Source organism: Sylvia atricapilla, chromosome 5, assembly GCF_009819655.1.
Source record: "Sylvia atricapilla isolate bSylAtr1 chromosome 5, bSylAtr1.pri, whole genome shotgun sequence".
Lineage (NCBI taxonomy): Eukaryota > Metazoa > Chordata > Aves > Passeriformes > Sylviidae > Sylvia > Sylvia atricapilla.
This window is the reverse complement of record NC_089144.1, coordinates 59,249,876-59,269,546: the sequence shown is the minus strand read 5'-3', so window position 1 is coordinate 59,269,546 and position 19,671 is coordinate 59,249,876. Positions and strand designations below refer to the sequence as shown.

The window sequence follows — 19,671 nt, the reverse complement described above, 5'->3', positions numbered from 1 at the left end:
CAAACAATACTCCATTTTTTTTTCTGATCTGTACTTGAGAAGGAGACCATTCACAAAATAAATTAAAAGCCTTGAAAAAAGACACAGCTTCTATTTCCTTCAGATAACTACAATATTTTCACTGTTCACAAGACCAGACTCAGGTGCTGGAAGCAGCAGACAATCAGATTCTGGTGAACAGAGAGGATAATCCAGTACTGAGAACTGAAGAGGGAATTATCTACCAGTAGCCCTAACACCCAACTCTTCCTGTCCACTGAGATGCTAATGCAGAGCAAGCCAGGCTTCAGAGAAACAAGATACATCACCTTGCACATCTTGCAACATAGAGCATCAGCATCCCAGAAAAGGAAGCTCAGGTTGCAAGATCTTTGCCAAAGAACCAGACAGCCCGAAGTTGGCAGAAACCTCTAGTGCAGCAATGTAGGCTGTGGGGAGTGTACAGACATCAATTTTGTTGTTCTATTTCCACTCCCAGATGTGGAGCAAGAAGAGCTGCCTTCCACCTAGGGGCCAGGCAACACTGCAGGCACATGTTCTGCCTTAGCTGTCTGTTTTCAATGCTCAACAGCATTCACAGTGCAGGCTCAGCCCCTCTAGGCACCAACTACACCCATACTTAAAAGAAAGGAGTGGATCTGTAGAGTGCACTGTTGTTAAGGACCCAATATTGACACTAATTGAGGTTCAGAGGGCATTTTTTGCAAGCAGTTTCACCCTGGAAAGTGGCTTGTGAGGGTCTGGACAGCATTAGGCAGGCCATCTTCTGATTAAATTTAACTCAGAGGCAAAACAGGTTAAGCGCTAAGACCACCCCACAATGTTAATCACAGGGCAGGGGAGGGATAATAGGAAGATTTACTTCAAAAATCCTCATCTGATGGCCCACAGCTCCTGGGCCACACAAGCACATCAGGTGACACACGTCTGTGCCCACGTGGATCCAGCAGAACTTGTACAGACCAGGACCAAGCCTGGCAGTGGAATGAGTCTTTGGAAATGTCCCCTTTTACAAACAGGTATCTGTGCACCTTTCTAGCACAGGTCTTTATGGGCTATGGAGGATGAGGAGATATGTACTGTGAAGTTCTTTTAAGCGATTAGGCACTTCACCAGGCATAAACTGAAGTGATATGGAAATGTCTTTGGAGTGGAGAGAGGGAGACTCCAAGGCAGGTGAGATGAAGTATTTTTATGCTGACAGGCCAGAGCAGCAGTGAGCAGCAGGCTGCAGAGAGGGGAGGCTCTCTGGGCACAGCACACTGGCTCCCAGGGAACTCTCTCACCAGCCAAGAGCAATGACTGAGCACAGGCTCCACCAGTGAAACTCAAGGCAGAAGCAGAGTTCCAACAGAAGAAACGATCAGCAGTGATCTGATCTGAAAAGCAACAGAATTCATGTCTCACTTGGAACCTGAGATGCCACTGAGAACATTTTCTCTTTCCCACAAACAGCTGTGGACTTCTCTGGTGATGCAATCTGAAATTCCCCAAATCTCATAGAATCACAGCACCACTGAAGTTGGAAAAGACCTCTGAGACAGTGGTCAACCACTCACCTAACCATGCCATGTCCTCCACTAACCCACATCCCAAGTTCCCCATCCTCACACCTTTTGAGCACTTCCAGGGATGGTGAGCTCATGCCTTTGCATTCCACCACACTCACACTTTTGCCAGAGGGGAAATATGTCCCAGGAAAAGACAGAAAGTAGAACAATTCTTTTGACCAGGTGGCTAAGGTGAGCAAAACTGTTCTTGTTGAATGTTGGTGAGTTTTAATGGTACTGGATAAATAAAATTTCTTCAAGATTAAATAAGAGTGCACTTAGATGTTTTGTACAGCCCTGTTTCATTATGGTTTGATTTTAAAGGAGCAGTACCCAAACAATGAGAAATGTGAGATTTCTGTCATTTAAAGAGCTTGGCAAAAACCACATTGCATCTCTTTGACTGATTGATTACTCTTTGAATGCAGCAGCTTTGCCAATAGCTCTTAGACTGTTTTCCCTGTCTAGGCAGACAGCTTCCCATGTTGTTTATGAGGCCTGTTTGCACACCAGCTGGGGAGAAAAAGCCTACTTTTATAGCCCTCTCCCTGAAGGCTTTGATCCTAAAAACTCAAAAATTAGTAGTGGAAGAATAAAGCTTATGAAACAACATTATACTGGCACACTGGAAGGAACCATTTATGTCCTCACTTTCAGCCCCCAGCAACCACAAGGCAACTGTGGCAATAAATATTTTGAGCCTGCAGACCATCCACTGTGCACACACCTCTGCTGCAAAGGCCACAACACGCCAAACCAAAGTTAATACCTGCAGTGAAAGACCAGCCACCTCAACTAGACTGTTTGTCTTTCCCATGGACAGAGTGGGAGACAGACAGACACGTGGGCCCGGATTTGGGTTCTTGAGTCTTCTGGCTACAATACAGCCTTGGCTCAGATGTATGTAGAAAAAAAATACACAAAAGCTTGCTGATAGATATGCTGTGCCAAGTAACTTAATTTCTGTGGCCTAAGTGGATCTAACAGTGGCTCAGGGTGTGCAGGTGAGGATGCTGCAGACAAGCAGCAAGCAGCTTCTCTCAGCTGAGTCACTCGGCAAGAAGCAACCTGAACCTTCAAGCATAATGATTCAGCAAGCTCTTTTAATAACAAAATTAATGTCAGTGCATTTGGAAATCAGGTGTGGGAAGCACTCCCATTAACAGCAAAGCTGCCAACTAAGCTCCAAGCCCTGCAGAAGTTGAGCACTTCTGACTCACAACAGTCATTTCACTTCTCACACCAGCAGAAGTCCCTGCAACAGCAACACACAGAGATCAGAGAGTCACAGTGTGGTTTGGGTTGGAAGGCACATTAAAGATCATCTCATTCCAACCCTGTGCCATGGGCAGGGACACCTTCCACTAGACTAGGCTGCTCCAAGCCCCATCTAACATGGCCCTGGACATTTCCAGGGATCCCTCTGTTTTCAGTGATCACTGGTCTGAGGGAACTTCTGCACTGACCTGGGTTAAGAGCTGGGATGCTCGTGGAACAGTTCTCTTTTGCACAGGCTCCCATCATTGATGTCAGGGTTGTAGTGGGAACTTCACCAATACCTGTGGAAAAAGCAGGATGTTGACAAAAAGACAGGTACGACATCGATGTTAAGTTTTAAATCATTTTTTTCTAGGAGCGAATCACTGGGTTGGAGAGTTAAGAAGAAAAAACAGAACAAATTAAATTACACCAGCAATTCCTCCCTCCTCAAAAGAGTTTGCTTCAACAGCTCAAAGCAATCACAATGAACAAAAACACAGTTTTATATTTACTGTATATCACAGCTATTCCCATTTCATCTCCTGAAATTAATGAATCTACATCAAATGCAGCTGCTTCTGGTGAGAACAAAATATATTCAAAGCAAGAAACAACTGTCAGATATGAAAATAATGTCAGTTTTTAAAACCATTAGATAAATTATTCACAAAGGCTGACAAGAAGGACACCAAGCTGACGTTCAGTTATCCTGAATGTAGAATATTTAAGGGGTTTCAAGATTATAACACAGTTTGGTACTCATTTGTAAATATGTATGGGTTTGTGTAAAACACTAATTTAACATTCCCAAAGTGGTAAATGTGTACATCAGCTTGATTTTATCAAACCAATTTTCTCTTGTGCACCTTCAACAATTTTCCGCATTTCAAATTAGAGATACAAAAAGGTTTAAGGAGAAAAGAAATGAAGGCAAAACTATACAAGAAAATAACAGCCGAAGACAGTATATGTAATGCAGAAAACATGCACTCTCACTTACTCTTTCTGCTACTTTATGAAGAAAAAATTTAAAGCACTTGTCCTGGGAAGCATAATGTTCCATCAACGTTCAGTCAGCATATTTTCTTGATGAGTTTTTGATCAGAAATGGCAATGTATGAAGCCAGCAAGAGCATACCCACACCACAAAAATCTGCCAAGAACTCAATAGAAGCAACACAAACACATAGGAGCTGCTGCCCTGGATCAGACCAGAGCTATATGTAGCCTCTTTTATTAAGATGGTCACAGCTACCTTTCAAAGTGAGACATCACACCCTAAGTTCTGCCCCAAAAATGAACGGTAACTCAAATATAAGCAAATTTAGCCCCTAATGGATGATTTAAAAAAAAAAATCACAATATGGTAAAGAATCTGTCAGGTTCTTTTTTTTTTTTTTAATATGGTTTTGAACCAGCTGCAGAAGTACGCCAGGCCCATGAGTCTTGAATGACCTTTGCCTTGTTTGTGAGCTTTAAATCCTGAAAAAACAACTTCAGGAAAAGACTGGCAAACACTGAGTGCACACAGCCCCAGCAGTCCTGTGCTTGTGTACAGGTCTGAAGAGCTCAGCATTTGGGAAAATCATGCCTTGAGGAATTTAATCACCAGCTATTCTCAAGTATTTCTGTGCAGCCAGTTCCTCCCCTGCCCATGCTCCCAGCAGGCTGGTTGGCAGCAGGTACAAAGCTCTCAAGAGACCAGACCTGACTCTTTTCTAGCAAAGCAAGTTTGTAACTCTCTGTTCACTTTGTGAAAGTCTCTCAGCCCAGAAAGCTAAACTCTGGCCTTTTTAAAACTGGTTCCAAACCTCCCAAAAACTTTACTGAAGCCAGGATTTTACACCAACAATGATGACCATGAATTTAAAAGATGCCCCTATCAGTAGAAATGTGAATTCTGTAATAAATTTCTGCTTGGATGAAGCTTAAAGAGCAATGAAATGAATACAGCTAATGAACATATTAAGATCACATGCCTCATACAGTACACAGAAATTACTATGAGCTGCTTTTAAGCTGGGAGAGAACCAATACAATCCACTTCAAGCTGCTTTTCACTTAGGAAAATGCTTAGGAAATACAAATTATTTTTTTTAACATTATCACGAGTTTGAGAAGCAAACATAATAAATCAAATGTGTTAGATTTTAGCATTTCAACAAATAAGCCCAGACTAAAACAACCCTATACACATTAAATTTTACACAGAGACTTAATTGAGTTCTAAGGTATATGGAATTAGTTCTGCTGTCATGCAGGCACAAATAAAGAAATTTGATGTCCTTAGATGAAAAGTTAGGTTAGGCAGACAGAAAAAGGGATAAGTCGGAAGCAAATTTTAATATAAGAAACAATACCTGCAGCAGGGGTCCTGATTTTCAACCTGTCAACCTCCATGATAAAGTCATCTTTCAGGAAGAGGAAGCCAATGATGGAGAAGAGATAAACCAGGATGAGTGCTAGCACTGCAGTGAGGATAATTGAACGGCCATTCCGGGTAACACTTTTTATCACATTTAGCAATGTCTCCTCCCTGTACACCAGATCAAACAGCTGGGAAAGGCAGAGAGTAGAGAAAAAATGAATACAAATGAGGCAATATATAGATGCTACATAAGAAAACAGTCTGAACTATTGAAACATGCATCGAGTCATGTATATGTTCTCAGCTTCTACAGAAACTCGCATTGCTTTCAGTGGGAGCTGGGCATGATTATGGAGAAGGAAATCTAGCACAGAAATTCAAATTTTAAAATTAATTATAGCAAAATCCAAACCCACAAAGTATATTTGAGCCTGATTTAGGGATGGACAACACCTACCATCAAGATCCATTGCTTCTCTACGTTTAAAACCAGGCTAGATGAAAATTTAAGAAGTGTCTTTGTACTATGGATCTATATCTACAAAGTAATTTTTCATGTTATCTCTCATCTGACAAACGTGCACATGCTGCGACTCAAAAATGCACTCATACATGTAATTACATATTTGTAAACTTTACTTGAGCTCATGGCATCGTGTAAATGTCACATGGACAAGGATTGGGCCCACCTCTTTTTAGGACAAAGTTAAATTCATGGCACTGTTTGTATAAGTCTAGAAACTTCTATTCTTCTCCACCCTGCACTATATGCTTTCCTGGTATTTAACTTTAAAGAAAAGTATATATTAAGATAATATTGCTTTAAATGTCAAAAGCCTAAACCAGCAATTAAATGTGACAGGAGCTTTACAAGAACTTGTAACTTTTTTTTTTCTCTTACAATTTTCTTGATGTTCTACAGTGCTTTGGACCTTATCTATAATGCATGTATTTCTACTTTAAAACACTCAGATTACAGATATAAAGCGACACACTATGATTTATCAAAATGCTCCACAGAAGAAGGTATTAGCCACAATTTATAAGATCTGAAATCCACAGCCTTGTGAAAGGATTAATAATAAAGGAAGAAAGAGGGGAGACAGTTATGAACAAGTATGAGAGCTTAGACTACATCCACTACTAAGCGAACACCTGGAAACAACCCGAGTATGTGGATAAAGTCCATGAATCATGGACATTGGTCAATAGCAGTCACTGAAAAAAAGTAAGCACATAAAATGTTTCTTAAGATGCTTGACACTTTCAAAGTATTTTAAGATAGAGATCACCTAACTCATTGAAGGAACAGCAGATAATTTGTGCATTTTTTAAGCAGGAGAGTTACATCCATTTGAAGAGGGTCCTGCAGCTACAGCCACAATCTTGGGTCCTTTGAAATCTGCCCAAACTTTGAAGCAGACTTTAATGTCAAAATCTGGAAAGACTGACTTCAACAGGAGCTCTACCTGAGTTAGTACTGAACCTCTGAAAATTTTAGTGTGCTTAACACATCATTGAAATGCTGGGAGCTCACCACTATTCAGGAAGCTGAGGAAAAAATACAACAGGAAAGTGAACCCGTGTAAATGACCACAATTTAGTCCATCTCCCTACAAGTTTCGTATGTTCCACTATAGAGCAAGAGGATTAGCAAACAAGAGCAGTGAAACACCTTCTACTGCTACTCAGCATGAAGGGAACAGTTAGTGGAGTTTAGCATAGTTTTGTGTGATTCATTTTCACTGCACCTGTACCACGTTATTAAAAGGCATTCCATCTGGGTAATGGCAACAAAAGAAAATGAAGTGGGATACATTTCAAGTGATGAATCTTCCTGCTGCACCAGAGGCATGCCATCCCCATTTCCCAAGTAATTTGCTTAAAGTGTATTGGGGATGAGAGATGAGATCCTTTGGTACAGGTATGATGCACACACCCCTGGACAATTGCCCCTGAAACGTTAGGACTGACAGAAAATACAGGAATGGTGGACACAGAAAATGGAGGAAGCTGGGAAAGAGTGGGCTGGGTGATGACTGTCTGAGAAGAAAGGAGCAAACTTCCAGCTCTAAAACAGATAAAGTAAGTCCTAACAGAAACAGGTTCTAATAAAAACAGCAGCTCCTAAGGGGCAGCAACACAACGGCTTGCTAAAAATACACATGATTTGGCTTGATTGTCAGGAAGAAATTGAAGACAGCTGCACGGGTAACGGTATTTTCTATTTTTGCAAAGTTTTCCCCTCCACAGCAGCACGTACTTACCAGGAAGCTGTAGAAGAACTCGTGCACACAGAGGCCCAGCATGCAGACCAGGACATAGGCCACGTGGTAGAGAAAAGCCATGTCCATGATGACCGCTCTGTAGCCACGGGTGAAAGTCCCACGGTTCCCAACAAAGCTCACCAGGAACACGATTTTGTTACAGAGCTGTGGGCGGTAACAAAGGCTAGGTTTATGCCATCAGAAAAATCCTGGTATTTGTTGATTGGGTTGCTGTCTAGGTAGGTTGGTTTGACTAGATGCACAGCCTTTAGCTAGCAGGAGTGAGGTGAAAGAAATCCAGCTCTGAGAGCGCACTGGGAATGAGCCCATGAGGGTGAGTGGAAGTACATCTCCTCTCCAACACTGCACTATGCCTCATTACATTGTGATTTATTCCTGTAACATTAGTAAACAGGTGGGCAGGCCTAATGTCATGAGGTGTTAAAGCTCAGCTGGGGAGTGAACTCCCAACAATTCTGAGTTTAAACTCGAGACTATGTAAGAGCAGCTAGGCTTGCTACTACCAAGAGAACAATAGTAACACAACAGAAAGTGTGTGTGTGGGGGGGTGTGAGATCTATTTCCTTCAGATTGTGTTCTTCAACTTAAAATCCCTAAAAAAGCCCTTCAGAACTGAGGATATGTTTGAAGTACAGCTTTTAAACAACAACATCAGATTCTCCATGGCTCCCGAGCTTTGCCTGCACATGAGCAGGCAGAAGTGCAGAAGTGAACAGGAAAGGGTCTCACCTCATCTCTCTGGCAATCCAGGACAAGCAATGAGGACTCAACATGACTCCTTTGTTCACAAATTTGAAGTGGGCAAGTGCTGCTTACTTGCCTTTACCTTGGACTATATGTCTGGGAATTTTTCAGTATGTGAGATTCTCACATACAGAACTGGTGGCAAACAGCCCAATACTTCGTGCTGGGGTGAATTAGAGCTGTAGCAGTCAGGCAGAAATTTAAATAGATGACTTGTGAGCACGACTGTGTATCTTACCAAGCTCAGTAAGCATGCAAACTTATTCATGTCTAAGTTAAGAGATCTGGCAAAGGGCTGAGAGAATTTTTAATTTTGAAAACCCTTTTCTTTCTGAAAATATATTTAAGGTCTCACAAACATTTTACAAATTTGTGTCAATAGTGCTGAGAGTAACTGGTGGGGAAAATTATTCTTTTAACATGAGAAACTGTAGATTTGATTGCCCTTATGCAGCAATATTTCTTTAAATTTCATATTGTTTTTGTTTTTAAAATATTTGCATATGCACAAAACTAAACCAGCTTTTTTCTTAGCTTCCCACTTTGCTGACACTGCCATTTCAGGATGACTTGAAATGATTTATTTTTTTGGCTTAACCAATGAAACAAAAAAAGAAGTCTTTGCACAGCTCTAATCAAAGGAGTTTTTTAATAGGAGACCCTTAATATCTTTCCTTCTGCTGAAAGGGAAGTTCTGGTTGCTTTTGAAGTACTTACATTAGCAGCACCAAGGAGTATCAAGGTAGGACCAAGCCCTATCGTATATATAGACCTGAGAATAACAGACACCAAAAAGGGTCGAATGCCAACAGGCTTGGAGATGAAAAACAGCATTGCTGTGCAGAACGCCACTGCTATCCAGAGGAGCACGGAAAACAACGGGGAGAGCGTGCCTGTACAGAGGAGAAAGGGAGATTTGAGAAAGGCATCTTTGGAGACTCCATTTTTCACCAAGAAATGGATCCAAAAGATCAATTCCTTTGCCAGCAGAGCTAACAAAAGCGTGATTCATGCATCACAACTGCTGACCACGGCTTGCCCTAATTGCAGCAGGAGCTATTATTCTCAGAGTATTGTTGCTTTTTGCACAGGTAATAATACAAGCAGCTAATGAAATTTCCATTAAAATCCAGGGAGTGCTCAGAGATGGAACAGTTTACCCTCCTCCTGGAGCAAGCCACTAATCAGCTCCCTTCTGCAGGGATCATTAGGGCCCCTCCGGTCTGATTCCGTGATTGCTCAGCTACAGAAACAGCCGCTCCTGGGGGCAGCACAGCAAGTGGCAGAGCGCTGCAGTGCCACGTTTCCAGCCGCGGCTCCTGAAAAAGCAGCTCCCTCGCGAAGGGCCGCGGATGTTGGGAGCCTCGGCCCCTGCGCGGGAGCGGGCACACGGCGGGAGCGGGCACAGGGCGGGAGCGGGGCCCATGGCACACGGCGGAGCGGGCACAGGGCACAGGGCGGGAGCGGGCACACGGCGGAGCGGGCACACGGCGGAGCGGGCACAGGGCACACGGCGGGAGCGGGCACAGGGCGGGAGCGGGCACAGGGCACACGGCGGAGCGGGCACACGGCGGGAGCGGGAGCGGGGCCCATGGCACACGGCGGGAGCGGGCACAGGGCACACGGCCGGAGCGGGCACACGGCGGAGCGGGCACAGGGCGGGAGCGGGCACAGGGCACACGGCGGGAGCGGGCACAGGGCGGGAGCGGGCACACGGCGGGAGCGGGCACAGGGCACACGGCGGAGCGGGCACAGGGCACACGGCGGAGCGGGCACAGGGCAACCGGCGGGAGCGGGCACACGGGGGGAGCGGGGCCCATGGCACACGGCGGGAGCGGGCACACGGCGGAGCGGGCACAGGGCACACGGCGGAGCGGGCACAGGGCACACGGCGGAGCGGGCACACGGGGGGAGCGGGGCCCATGGCACACGGCGGGAGCGGGCACACGGCGGAGCGGGCACAGGGCACACGGCGGGAGCGGGCACAGGGCGGGAGCGGGCACAGGGCACACGGCGGAGCGGGCACAGGGCACAGGGCGGAGCGGGCACAGGGCACAGGGCGGGAGCGGGCACAGGGCACAGGGCGGGAGCGGGCACAGGGCACACGGCGGAGCGGGCACACGGCCGGAGCAGCCCCGGGCAGGCCCGCCACATCTGCAGCGCGGAGCGGCCGCGCTCGGCTCCCGGGCAGCGGCGAGTCCTGCACAGCCAGTCCTCGCTGCTCCGCAAGATGCTGGCTCCAGGCGCTCCCCGAGTGTTTTGAGCGATGCCCCTGTTTTCCCTCAGCCCTCCGCTTAAAGCCCTGGAAACACACCATGTGCTGTGATATAAAAAGCACATTCAGATCTCAGGGCGCTGTCACACTTGTACACTGACTTCTATTGTTACGGGATGAACTGAGAGGTCAGTGACGGGGGAGAAGGGAATAGAAAATTTAGCTAGACTCACAATAGGAATCATGCTATCTCTTTGGCAACAGATACACAGCTGAGCAGCATCACTGGGATTAGAAAACAATGAGACGAAGCCCTAGCCTCAGCGTTCAGATGGCATCTGAACTTTTCCAAAGTTCAGGAGTGTTTCTATCCCTGGTGGGAGGTTCAGGGTCAGCTCTGTCAGAAGAGTTTCTTTACTAAGAAGACTTAGAAACTTTTAATGGATCCTAAAAAATCACTTTCAAGCTCATCTGGAAGGTAAGGCCAAAGTTCTCTGTGGTTCTTTCACAAACCAGTTTTCCTTCTTCCCGTCGGCAGGTCCAGCAATTTCCAGCAACGTTGCAGGACCCACATCAGTACTGTGTGCAGACAGGCACGCTGGAGGCAAGGAGTCCTCACTGTCATGAGCTTGGGAGGGACCTTAAAGACCTTAAAGATCATCAGTTTCCAGTCTCCCTGCCATGGTCAGGGCCACCTTCCACTACCCCAGGTTTCTGAGAGCCCCATCCAAGAGGGTCTGGGACACTTCCAGGGATGGGGCAGCCACAGCTACTCTGGGCAACTTGTTCCAGGGCTCACCACCCTCACAGGGAAGAGTTTTTTCTATCTGAACTAAACCTACTCTCTGTAAGCTTGAAGCCATTCCCCCTTGTCCTGTTACTGTGTGCTCTTGTCTCCTTTCTTTTAGGCTCCCTTCAGGAGCAGCCTTCAGCTGGAGCTGCTTTGCTTATGTAATATTACATAAGAACTGCAAGTACCTACTAAAAGGCAGAATTTTGGGATAATTAGATCAGCCCAGGCACCTCAGACAGGTGAACAGAGGTGGATTTACACACGGTGAAGGGTAAAAATTGGAGACAAACTCCAACTGTTGGATCAGGCTTTGGTGGAGAGGGAGGCTGCCTCATGACCTGTGAATCCGATTTGGCCACACCTATTCCTTATTGCTCAGGAGTCACTTTGGCTTCACAAGCACCAGGAGCTGGAATCCTGAAATATGCTATCACTGGATTACTGGGGCCACTTAAATTAATGCCATATAAATCTGCAGTTCAGAATAAGTATTAATACCTACTGATTGCAGACTAGAGGATTTCCATGAGTATAGATTAGCTAAAATTTAGTAGCTTAAAAGGTTTATTTTTAACCGTTTATTTCTTCTCTCATCCTCCACGAGCTCTAACGTGCTCTGAGTGACTCCCCAGTTTACAAAGCACTGTGGACAAGATGCTTCCCTTCTCCAGAGCACAGCCCTGCAAACTCTGTCTCACTCCAGGAGGCTGTGGAGCTGCCTGGGAGCTGGGAGCTGCAGATACCACCCCATGGGCTGCCAGGGCAGTGTGGTCTCCATGCCAATATATTTTAATCTGCTGCCTTTCTGTTCCACCAGCCAGCAGGAATGTTTGCCAGTGCCAGCTGTGGTGTTTGTGAAAAGCACATGTATCTACTAGAAGCTGGACTCCTTCCACCAGCCCAGTTCACATGCCATCAGACAGAGGTGACTTTCAGTCACATTACTGACTGGCCACGAATCAAAGGCCCAGAGGTGAATGGCTCTGCTCCCATTACCAGTATTCGGAACTGTTTAGTCTCCTTTATCCCAATTAAGCTTGTTTGGGCTTCAAAGAGGCCTCCTGCTAGTCTGCTGCATTTATAGCAAATAAAAAGTTTCATTAAATATTTCCTGTGACATGGGATGAAGCAGAGACAGAATCATAAGTTTTAAGAGTATTTTTACATAATGCATTTATCCTCTGCAACAGTTGTGCCCTTTTATCCCAATAAACAACATAGTCAAAAGCCAAAAACCTAGTTTTCAAATAATTCTCTTCCATATGTTTTCAAGACTGCAAGTCATTCAATTTGGTCAGGCTCTAGGAATCTCTGTCCCTCTGCTGCCAGGAATCCTCCTTCAGTTCAGAAGCTGCAGCTAAATGTGTGCAGTAGGACACCGCAATATGGCAGTATAAAAAAAAATTAGCTGAGATCATCTAGATAATCTCCAGCTTATGCTCTGTTCATTCTGCTCTGCATTGTGTGGGCCACGTGACACACAGATCAACTACTACATTTCAGACAACATCTGGTACCTACTTAGGAGACACTAAATGGCTTCCAGATATGACTGCACCTGAAAATGCAGCTTATTTGGTAACTTAAAAATGAAAGCATCTAAAATAAAAAATAAGACCAAACTTTACTTGCCTTCATCTCCATCATCTCCAAAAGGGTAGAATAGAGCAACTGCTAAATTGATGAATACAGCAAGGTTGAAGGAAATGCTCCCCCAGAGAGAGATATGTCTGGAGAACCAAAACAGGGCTGGATTATCTAGAAAGGGGAGAAAAGCAGCAATCAATAAGCTGAAAGCAAGCAGAAACTCAATCACCAATAACCCCAAGGGAATTAAATACAGATTATTGTAGAAAATATGCAGATCTTTAAAATTAACTAAAATGGGCAAATATTAAACATAGGTTTGTCATAAAACAAAGTTTCAAGCAGAGCTTTTAATCCAAAGATCACAATACAGTTTATTATATACTGGAGTTTTGCCTCTGGTAAGATTTTAGGCCTGGATATTTTGCAAGAGAGTCTTTTCAGCTGCATCTGAATCTGCAGCTTCTGTGCATGGGGACATAAAATCAAGCAAACAAATAGATTTTAGCACTCTGAATGCCAGTCAACCAGAACACCCAGAATGTATCACCCAGATGACCTATTTGGACCAAGTACACCAATGACATAGGCAAAGAACGATGGAATAGACATGGTTTCAGGACTGCAGTATTTTTCCCACCTCTGTCAAACTAAAAACATTTTGTTCTGCTTGGGAAGCAGGCAAAATTTTGTTTGCCTGGGTTTTGTTTCTACAAAAGCTGACTATTTCCTGTGTGATGCTCAGAAGCTCATGGTCACCTGCCGACAAACAGCTCTGTACTGCTGCTTAAAAGGACTCAAACAAGCCATGATCTCCATATGTGCAGTGCTGTACAAACACACTGAAAGAGTCCATATCCCAAAGATCCTACAGCCTAGCTAGAAAAGACTAAAAAGGGAAACAGTGTAAAACAGGGTTGAATTTGTGCCTGAAGTCACATACATGGTTTAGCAAGGAGGCCAGGAACAAGATCAGAGGGTGCTAAGACTCAGGCAAGCACTTAATATGTATTAATACACTAAAATACATTTAAATGAACATTTGAAACAACATCCTGTGTGCAATAGTGTAAAAACATCTCTGGTCAGAGAGGTTTCAAATGTGATGTATCCCTATTAACTAGATTTTAAAGTACTGAAAACTTCCTGCAAGCATGCAAAGCACCCAGGTAAGTTTTTATAAACAGCAGACTCCTTCAACTGCATATGACTGTCCCATGGTTTTAGTCTAAATAATCTTTAATAGCAATCAGGTAAATATTCAGATTTCCCTGGAATTACCTTGTGCTGCTGACTGCTGAGATTTAAACATTTGGAGCCATTGCAAAAATGACTTCTGTCAATTTAAGCAGCACGAACTTCATGCTAACAGACACTTGGTAAAGAAATAACTCAGCTTCAACCTGTATTATCTTTTCAAATAATAAAAAAACTCCAATGCAGAGACTCGTGGGCAATTCCACCGATGAAAGGAATTGAGAAATTTCTGTTCTGAATAAGAATAAACCAATTCTTTTTGTTTATAGCATTAGGCAGGTCTGGTCTATCTAATTGTTGGGTTGGCTCTTTTATTTGTGCTTCTAACACAAAACCACCAGATATTAATTTTTTTACTGAAGTAGTTTTTCTACAATACAATGACTTTTATTCCCAAATAGACTGCAGATTCTGGAATAATGTCTTTTTCAAGTTCTATCATGGTGAGGTTGTCACTACAAAGTTTTTAGGGTGCCACCAAGAGAAGCAGACTTGGGTTGTTGGGGCTCATGCTGAAGACTTGCTGCTGCTGAAAATTAAAGCCTGGGAACTGACATATAAAAAAATGCATCCATGCAATTTTGCAAAATTGCATCCATAAATAACATCCATGTTTCCATCACATTCAGAACGCTCCCACATTGCTCTGACTATCCTCCTGCTCTAGACCCTACTCCTTCCTTCCTGACCAATTGCTGTGAGCAGATGGTGTGCGACACTCCAAGAACATCTGCATTTTAGCAGTGAATGAAGTGATCACTTTCAGGCATTTTTATGTATGTTCAGCCTGGAGAGGAGAAGGCTTTGGAGTGACCTGACCTAATTGCAGCCTTCAGTGCCTGAAGGGAGCCTTCAGGAAAGATGGAGAGAGACTCTTGACAAGGGCCTGGAGTGACAGGACAAGGGGGGAATGGCTTCAAACTAAGGGTAGGTTTAGATTGGATATTGGGAAGAAATTGTTCCCTGTGAGGGTGGTGAGGCCCTGGCACAGGTTGCCCAGAGCAGCTGTGGCTGCCCCATCCCTGGCAGTGTCCAGGGCCAGATTTGATGGGGCTCAGAGCAACCTGGGATAGTGGAAGGTGTCACTGCCCATGGCAGGGGTTGGAACTGTGTGATCTTTAAGGTCCCTCCCAACCCAAACCATTCTGTGATTCTATGATATATGAAATACAACTTTCTGCTCCAAATGCCAAGGACAGACTTGACAGTGGCTGAGCTGGAAAGAACCTCCCGATCCGGGGACATTGGCAACAGCCTCATTCCTGCCCAGGGCCGGCAGCTGTAGTGCCACCGGGGAGCTAAAGACATTCAGGGTACCTGGTGGGGGTCCCCTGGTCTTGGTGTCCCCCGTGATCTTGAGCAAGCAGCTCAAGGCCACACAGGTGCCTCCCCAGTACCATGGGACAGGCACCAGTAAGGGCCAGCTGGGACACCCTGCAGCACAGTCATGCCAGGCTGATGTGGGCTGGCAGAGGGGGACTGACTCCATGGAAGCTGGGCAGATTCAAAGCAGCTGAGGTTCTGGTGAGAGATGTTTTTAAGTGACTGACGTTTACGAGTCTTTTTATGGCTTTTCAGGAATCTGCAAACCTCAAATATGCAGCTACACATGTTTTTGTTAAATATTTTGTAAAATATTAAGGGCCTTAGCTTAATTAGGTGCAAAGGTATCAACATTAGTAGAACTACACCCAGTTCTTCCATCCCCCAATTTAACTTTTGGAGTCCAAAACATCATCTTGAACACATTAATAACTGCTCCATATTACACTTTTATGGTGGCATGCAAGTGTCTCAGCTGGCCTACACTCTCAGGCCCAGAACAGCTCTGCCTGTTGTAGTGTCAGAGTGAACAGAGAAAAGTGTATCATTAAAATGAAAGTATTTGAACCTTTAAAAGCAATGTTTTGGTATAATGAAGCTATTTTTAAAAAAATTACAATACTTACTCCTAATTTTCTTTTGCCATTTCATCTCATTGTACAGATCCTCAGTCTGCTGGAAAAAGTCATTGACTTTGCTCCCTTGTTCATCTCTCTCTGTTGTATTGAATACCCGACATTTGGATTCCCGAGTGAGGAATTCACAAATATTGGGGACAGGAAAGACAATCTTTTCCATTGTTCTATCGTGGCGAACAATCTATAAACAAAATGCACATTTTTGTCAGAGTCAGCGACTATCCACTCATTTTGTCATCTTTTCTTGTTCACAACTCCCCTTTTATTTATAAATTAATGCATTAATTATTTGAACATTATAACGAAGTTGGACCAATCAATCCCAAAACAGAGTCAAGCTGGTTTTATTTTCAAAAGCCTGCCTGAATAAGGTGGCAAATATCAGTCTCAAGAAAAACCTAGGTTCAGACTTCTCCAAATATAAAAAATGCTGTAATTCAGAATGCTCCTATTTGTCAGCAAATTGAAACAAATCTCTCCCGGTAAAAAGTGGAGAAGTTCAGGGGCTTTCTGCTCTGATTACAAAGTGCTTTTCTCATCTTGAATCTATTTCTATGATGAGATAAGTTGTAAAGGTGAACATGCAGAAATAGCACTTTGTTACTGAGGCAGCACCCATATCTTGTCAATCTTTATCTTTTTACTTGACAAAACCCAAGGTTTTGAATTGTTTGCGTTTCAGCAGCTACCAAGTTACTGGTGAGCAAGCTAGATTTTATTTCATCTCACCACACTGCCATCAAAATTGCTTCCCCATTCTGATCGTTGACTCTGCATTACTAAAAATACAGAAATGGGTAGAAAACCCTTTTTGACTCCTACAACCATGCCTCTGTACAGCCACTGGTGAAAATAAAAAACCACCACTATTTGAATTTCAAATCAAACAAATGAGATACGTTAATATAGGGGAGATAATATCTGAAACACTAAACAGGTCTTGGACTGCTTTCAAAGACCAGCAATTATCTGTTTTGTATAGCAGCAATGCTGGGTTGAGTTTCACTTTTCCAGAAGAAGCTATTGGCCACATACAGTTGACCACAGTGCTTGTTTAATGCCTAAATTTACAAGCTACCCAGATAAACTGGCTGATAATTGCTAAAAGTGATCTCAGCAGCACCCAAAGTATTAAAATAAATTAAGAGGAGCACTGAGCTCCCCTCTGGACAACCAAGGCCATGGAGCTTCCACCTATCCTGTGGTGGGATACCTCTGTGGACCTGTAAGTCCAATCCATGGCAGGTGAAAAGTTTAAAATAGAGAACAGAACTGCTGAACCAGGCCAAGCCTTAGTATTTTAAACAAAAGCCATATTGAATGTCTACACCACTTCAAAACCTCTTTGTACTCCAGTCAGAGTTTTAATTTGATCAGCCAGCATCAGAGGCTTTGAAACTCATTATTTCAAAAAAAAACACCTCTGATTATTTATTTGAGTGATGTACCATACAAGATGCTTCTTGACTTCATGACACAGCTCCTATCCAGAGTCATTATTTCCCTAACAAAACACGTTTGGTAACACACAGGAAAGCTCCTGTGAAAGGATGCTTTGGAGCCACTTCTAATATAGGTGTATTCCTTTACCTCCCACAGCCAATAGCATATTATTCAACCTTGTCCTCATAAATAATCCACACCGTTTGGAAGCTTAAAAAGAGGAGATACACCACATGCAAGATGCAGACTTGTCTCATAGTCCATCTTCTGGAGAGCAATCCTTTACCTCTATCTGTGCCGTATGTTTGGCATAAAACCTCAAGGCTTCATCTCCTTCATCTGGATCTGACCCTGGCTTCAGCATCTGTTGCAATGTTTTATTGTGACAAGCCAACTAGAAAAAGAAGAAAAATCTGATTTATGTCCTGCTGCTATGTTTTCAGCTTCATCATCTCCACTTAACTAACACAAATCCTCCTTCCCCCCATTCCCAAATACTTACATGCTCAACCCAGTGGGGCTCTTTACACAGATAACAACAAAAATGTAATTACTCGAGAACAATAAAAACAATTTAGTCTCAAGAAGTCAGCAGAAAGTCTTCAGTTGAGATTTATGAAAGGCAGCTTAGCCTGCAGCCTGGATGGTTTTTGGAGGGCTTTTGACAAATGCCAAAAAATTAACTGAATGCTTCTTTTCATTTGAGTTTAGACATAAAATTTGCATACCTCTGAGTACTAAATTACATCTACAATTAATTTTTCCCAAATGGCTAAACTGGGTTGTAGGTTGGTATTCCAGGGCTGTAACTATTTCTGAGGGAGCTGGACGGTAGTGCCAGGCAAATACATCTTTAAGTGTGCAGTTCATATACACAGCAATTCAATACATACACATATACACACAAATATGTATCTCCTATAAACTGTTACAAATTATACACTTCACATGATTGATAAAAAACATCTGTTCTATGTTGAGTAGTAGATATTTAAAATGCTCCATTGCTGTACACAGTTTATTAAGAAAAATGTTGGCAAATGCATTCATGATGTCCTGTAGGTAAGTGAGAAACAAAGACATAATTATAAGGCATAAGGAAATTGCTAAAAATTCAATTTTCCCTACATCATAGCAAGTGGTTTCCATCCAGAATAGCTGAGGCATTTCACCTGTTTTAAGATGGGAAAAACTGCAGCAGGAAAGGAAAGGAAAAGCCACCTCACAGATGTGATCCAGGGCTGAATCATCACAGCTGACATTACCACAACAGACCATTAGAAATGAGGCAGGCACACACTCAAAATGACCACAGGAACCGGGGCTTTGAAGTGATGATCACCACAGGTGGGCCAGGATTGTGCTACATGAAATAGCACAGCCTGGTGAGGAATTATAAAATAATTGCACAGCTACAAAAAAGGCTGACAGGGATTAAGTCTAAAAGTAACAATGGATCCAAACAGATATTGTAATAATCTAACCAGAACGTGATCTCATTCATCTGGAATTTGCATGTCCCATTATCTCCCTGTTTAAAACAATAACGCAGGGGAGAGGTACATATACAATTTAGTCCATTTATTGAAGTTCCCTAGGATCTACTGATCAAATTAAATTTTCTTCTGGATCTCAATATAAACTTCTTAAAAAAGATGAATAAAAAATGGAACATCCAAAAGTAAGAGAATATCAGAAAGGGATATTCAGGAAGAATAAATGTGCATCCAACAACTTCACTGGGGACAGAACTCTGCTTGGTCCTGACAGCAGAGCCTGAGCCAATGTGGCCCAACATCAGCATTTTATAAAAGTGTCATGAGCAGATATTCAAGGAGACCAGCAAAGAACTGACATGGGGGTTAACTGCAGAGGAATATTCCTTCCACCAGTATCTAGCAAATGTATCATTACACACATTAATGTCTTTACCTGAACTCCCACTTATTTCTGAGACTAAGCAGGTTCTTTAAGACTATCTGACAAGTTCTTCCCCTTCACACAAGTCAAATAACCTGATCCAACTAGCAGCTTTTGCAGCATGACCACAACAACTAATTGTCAAGATAACTTGAATTCACCTCCTAGAGGTCTTTGCAAGCCCCTCAAGACATGCTCTAGAATCATGGAGAAAGAAGATGAGCCATTGGAAACAAGATAGTTACTGTTTAAAAATGCCCTTTCAACAGTGTTATTACTTTTGCC

General features: G+C 43.4%; 1 protein-coding gene across 1 annotated transcript in view; it reads right to left on the bottom strand.

Moving 5' to 3' along the window:
* Nucleotides 1-19,671, bottom strand: part of ITPR2 (inositol 1,4,5-trisphosphate receptor type 2) — a 248,309-nt gene that overhangs the window by 29,265 nt on the left and 199,373 nt on the right. The window contains exons 48-54 of the mRNA XM_066319661.1: nucleotides 17,753-17,860; nucleotides 16,012-16,204; nucleotides 12,851-12,976; nucleotides 8,928-9,103; nucleotides 7,446-7,610; nucleotides 5,171-5,366; nucleotides 3,017-3,109 (exon numbers count right to left, since the gene is read on the bottom strand). Coding sequence (XP_066175758.1) covers nucleotides 3,017-3,109; nucleotides 5,171-5,366; nucleotides 7,446-7,610; nucleotides 8,928-9,103; nucleotides 12,851-12,976; nucleotides 16,012-16,204; nucleotides 17,753-17,860 — 1,057 coding nt within the window. The remainder of the gene's footprint in view (nucleotides 1-3,016; nucleotides 3,110-5,170; nucleotides 5,367-7,445; nucleotides 7,611-8,927; nucleotides 9,104-12,850; nucleotides 12,977-16,011; nucleotides 16,205-17,752; nucleotides 17,861-19,671) is intronic.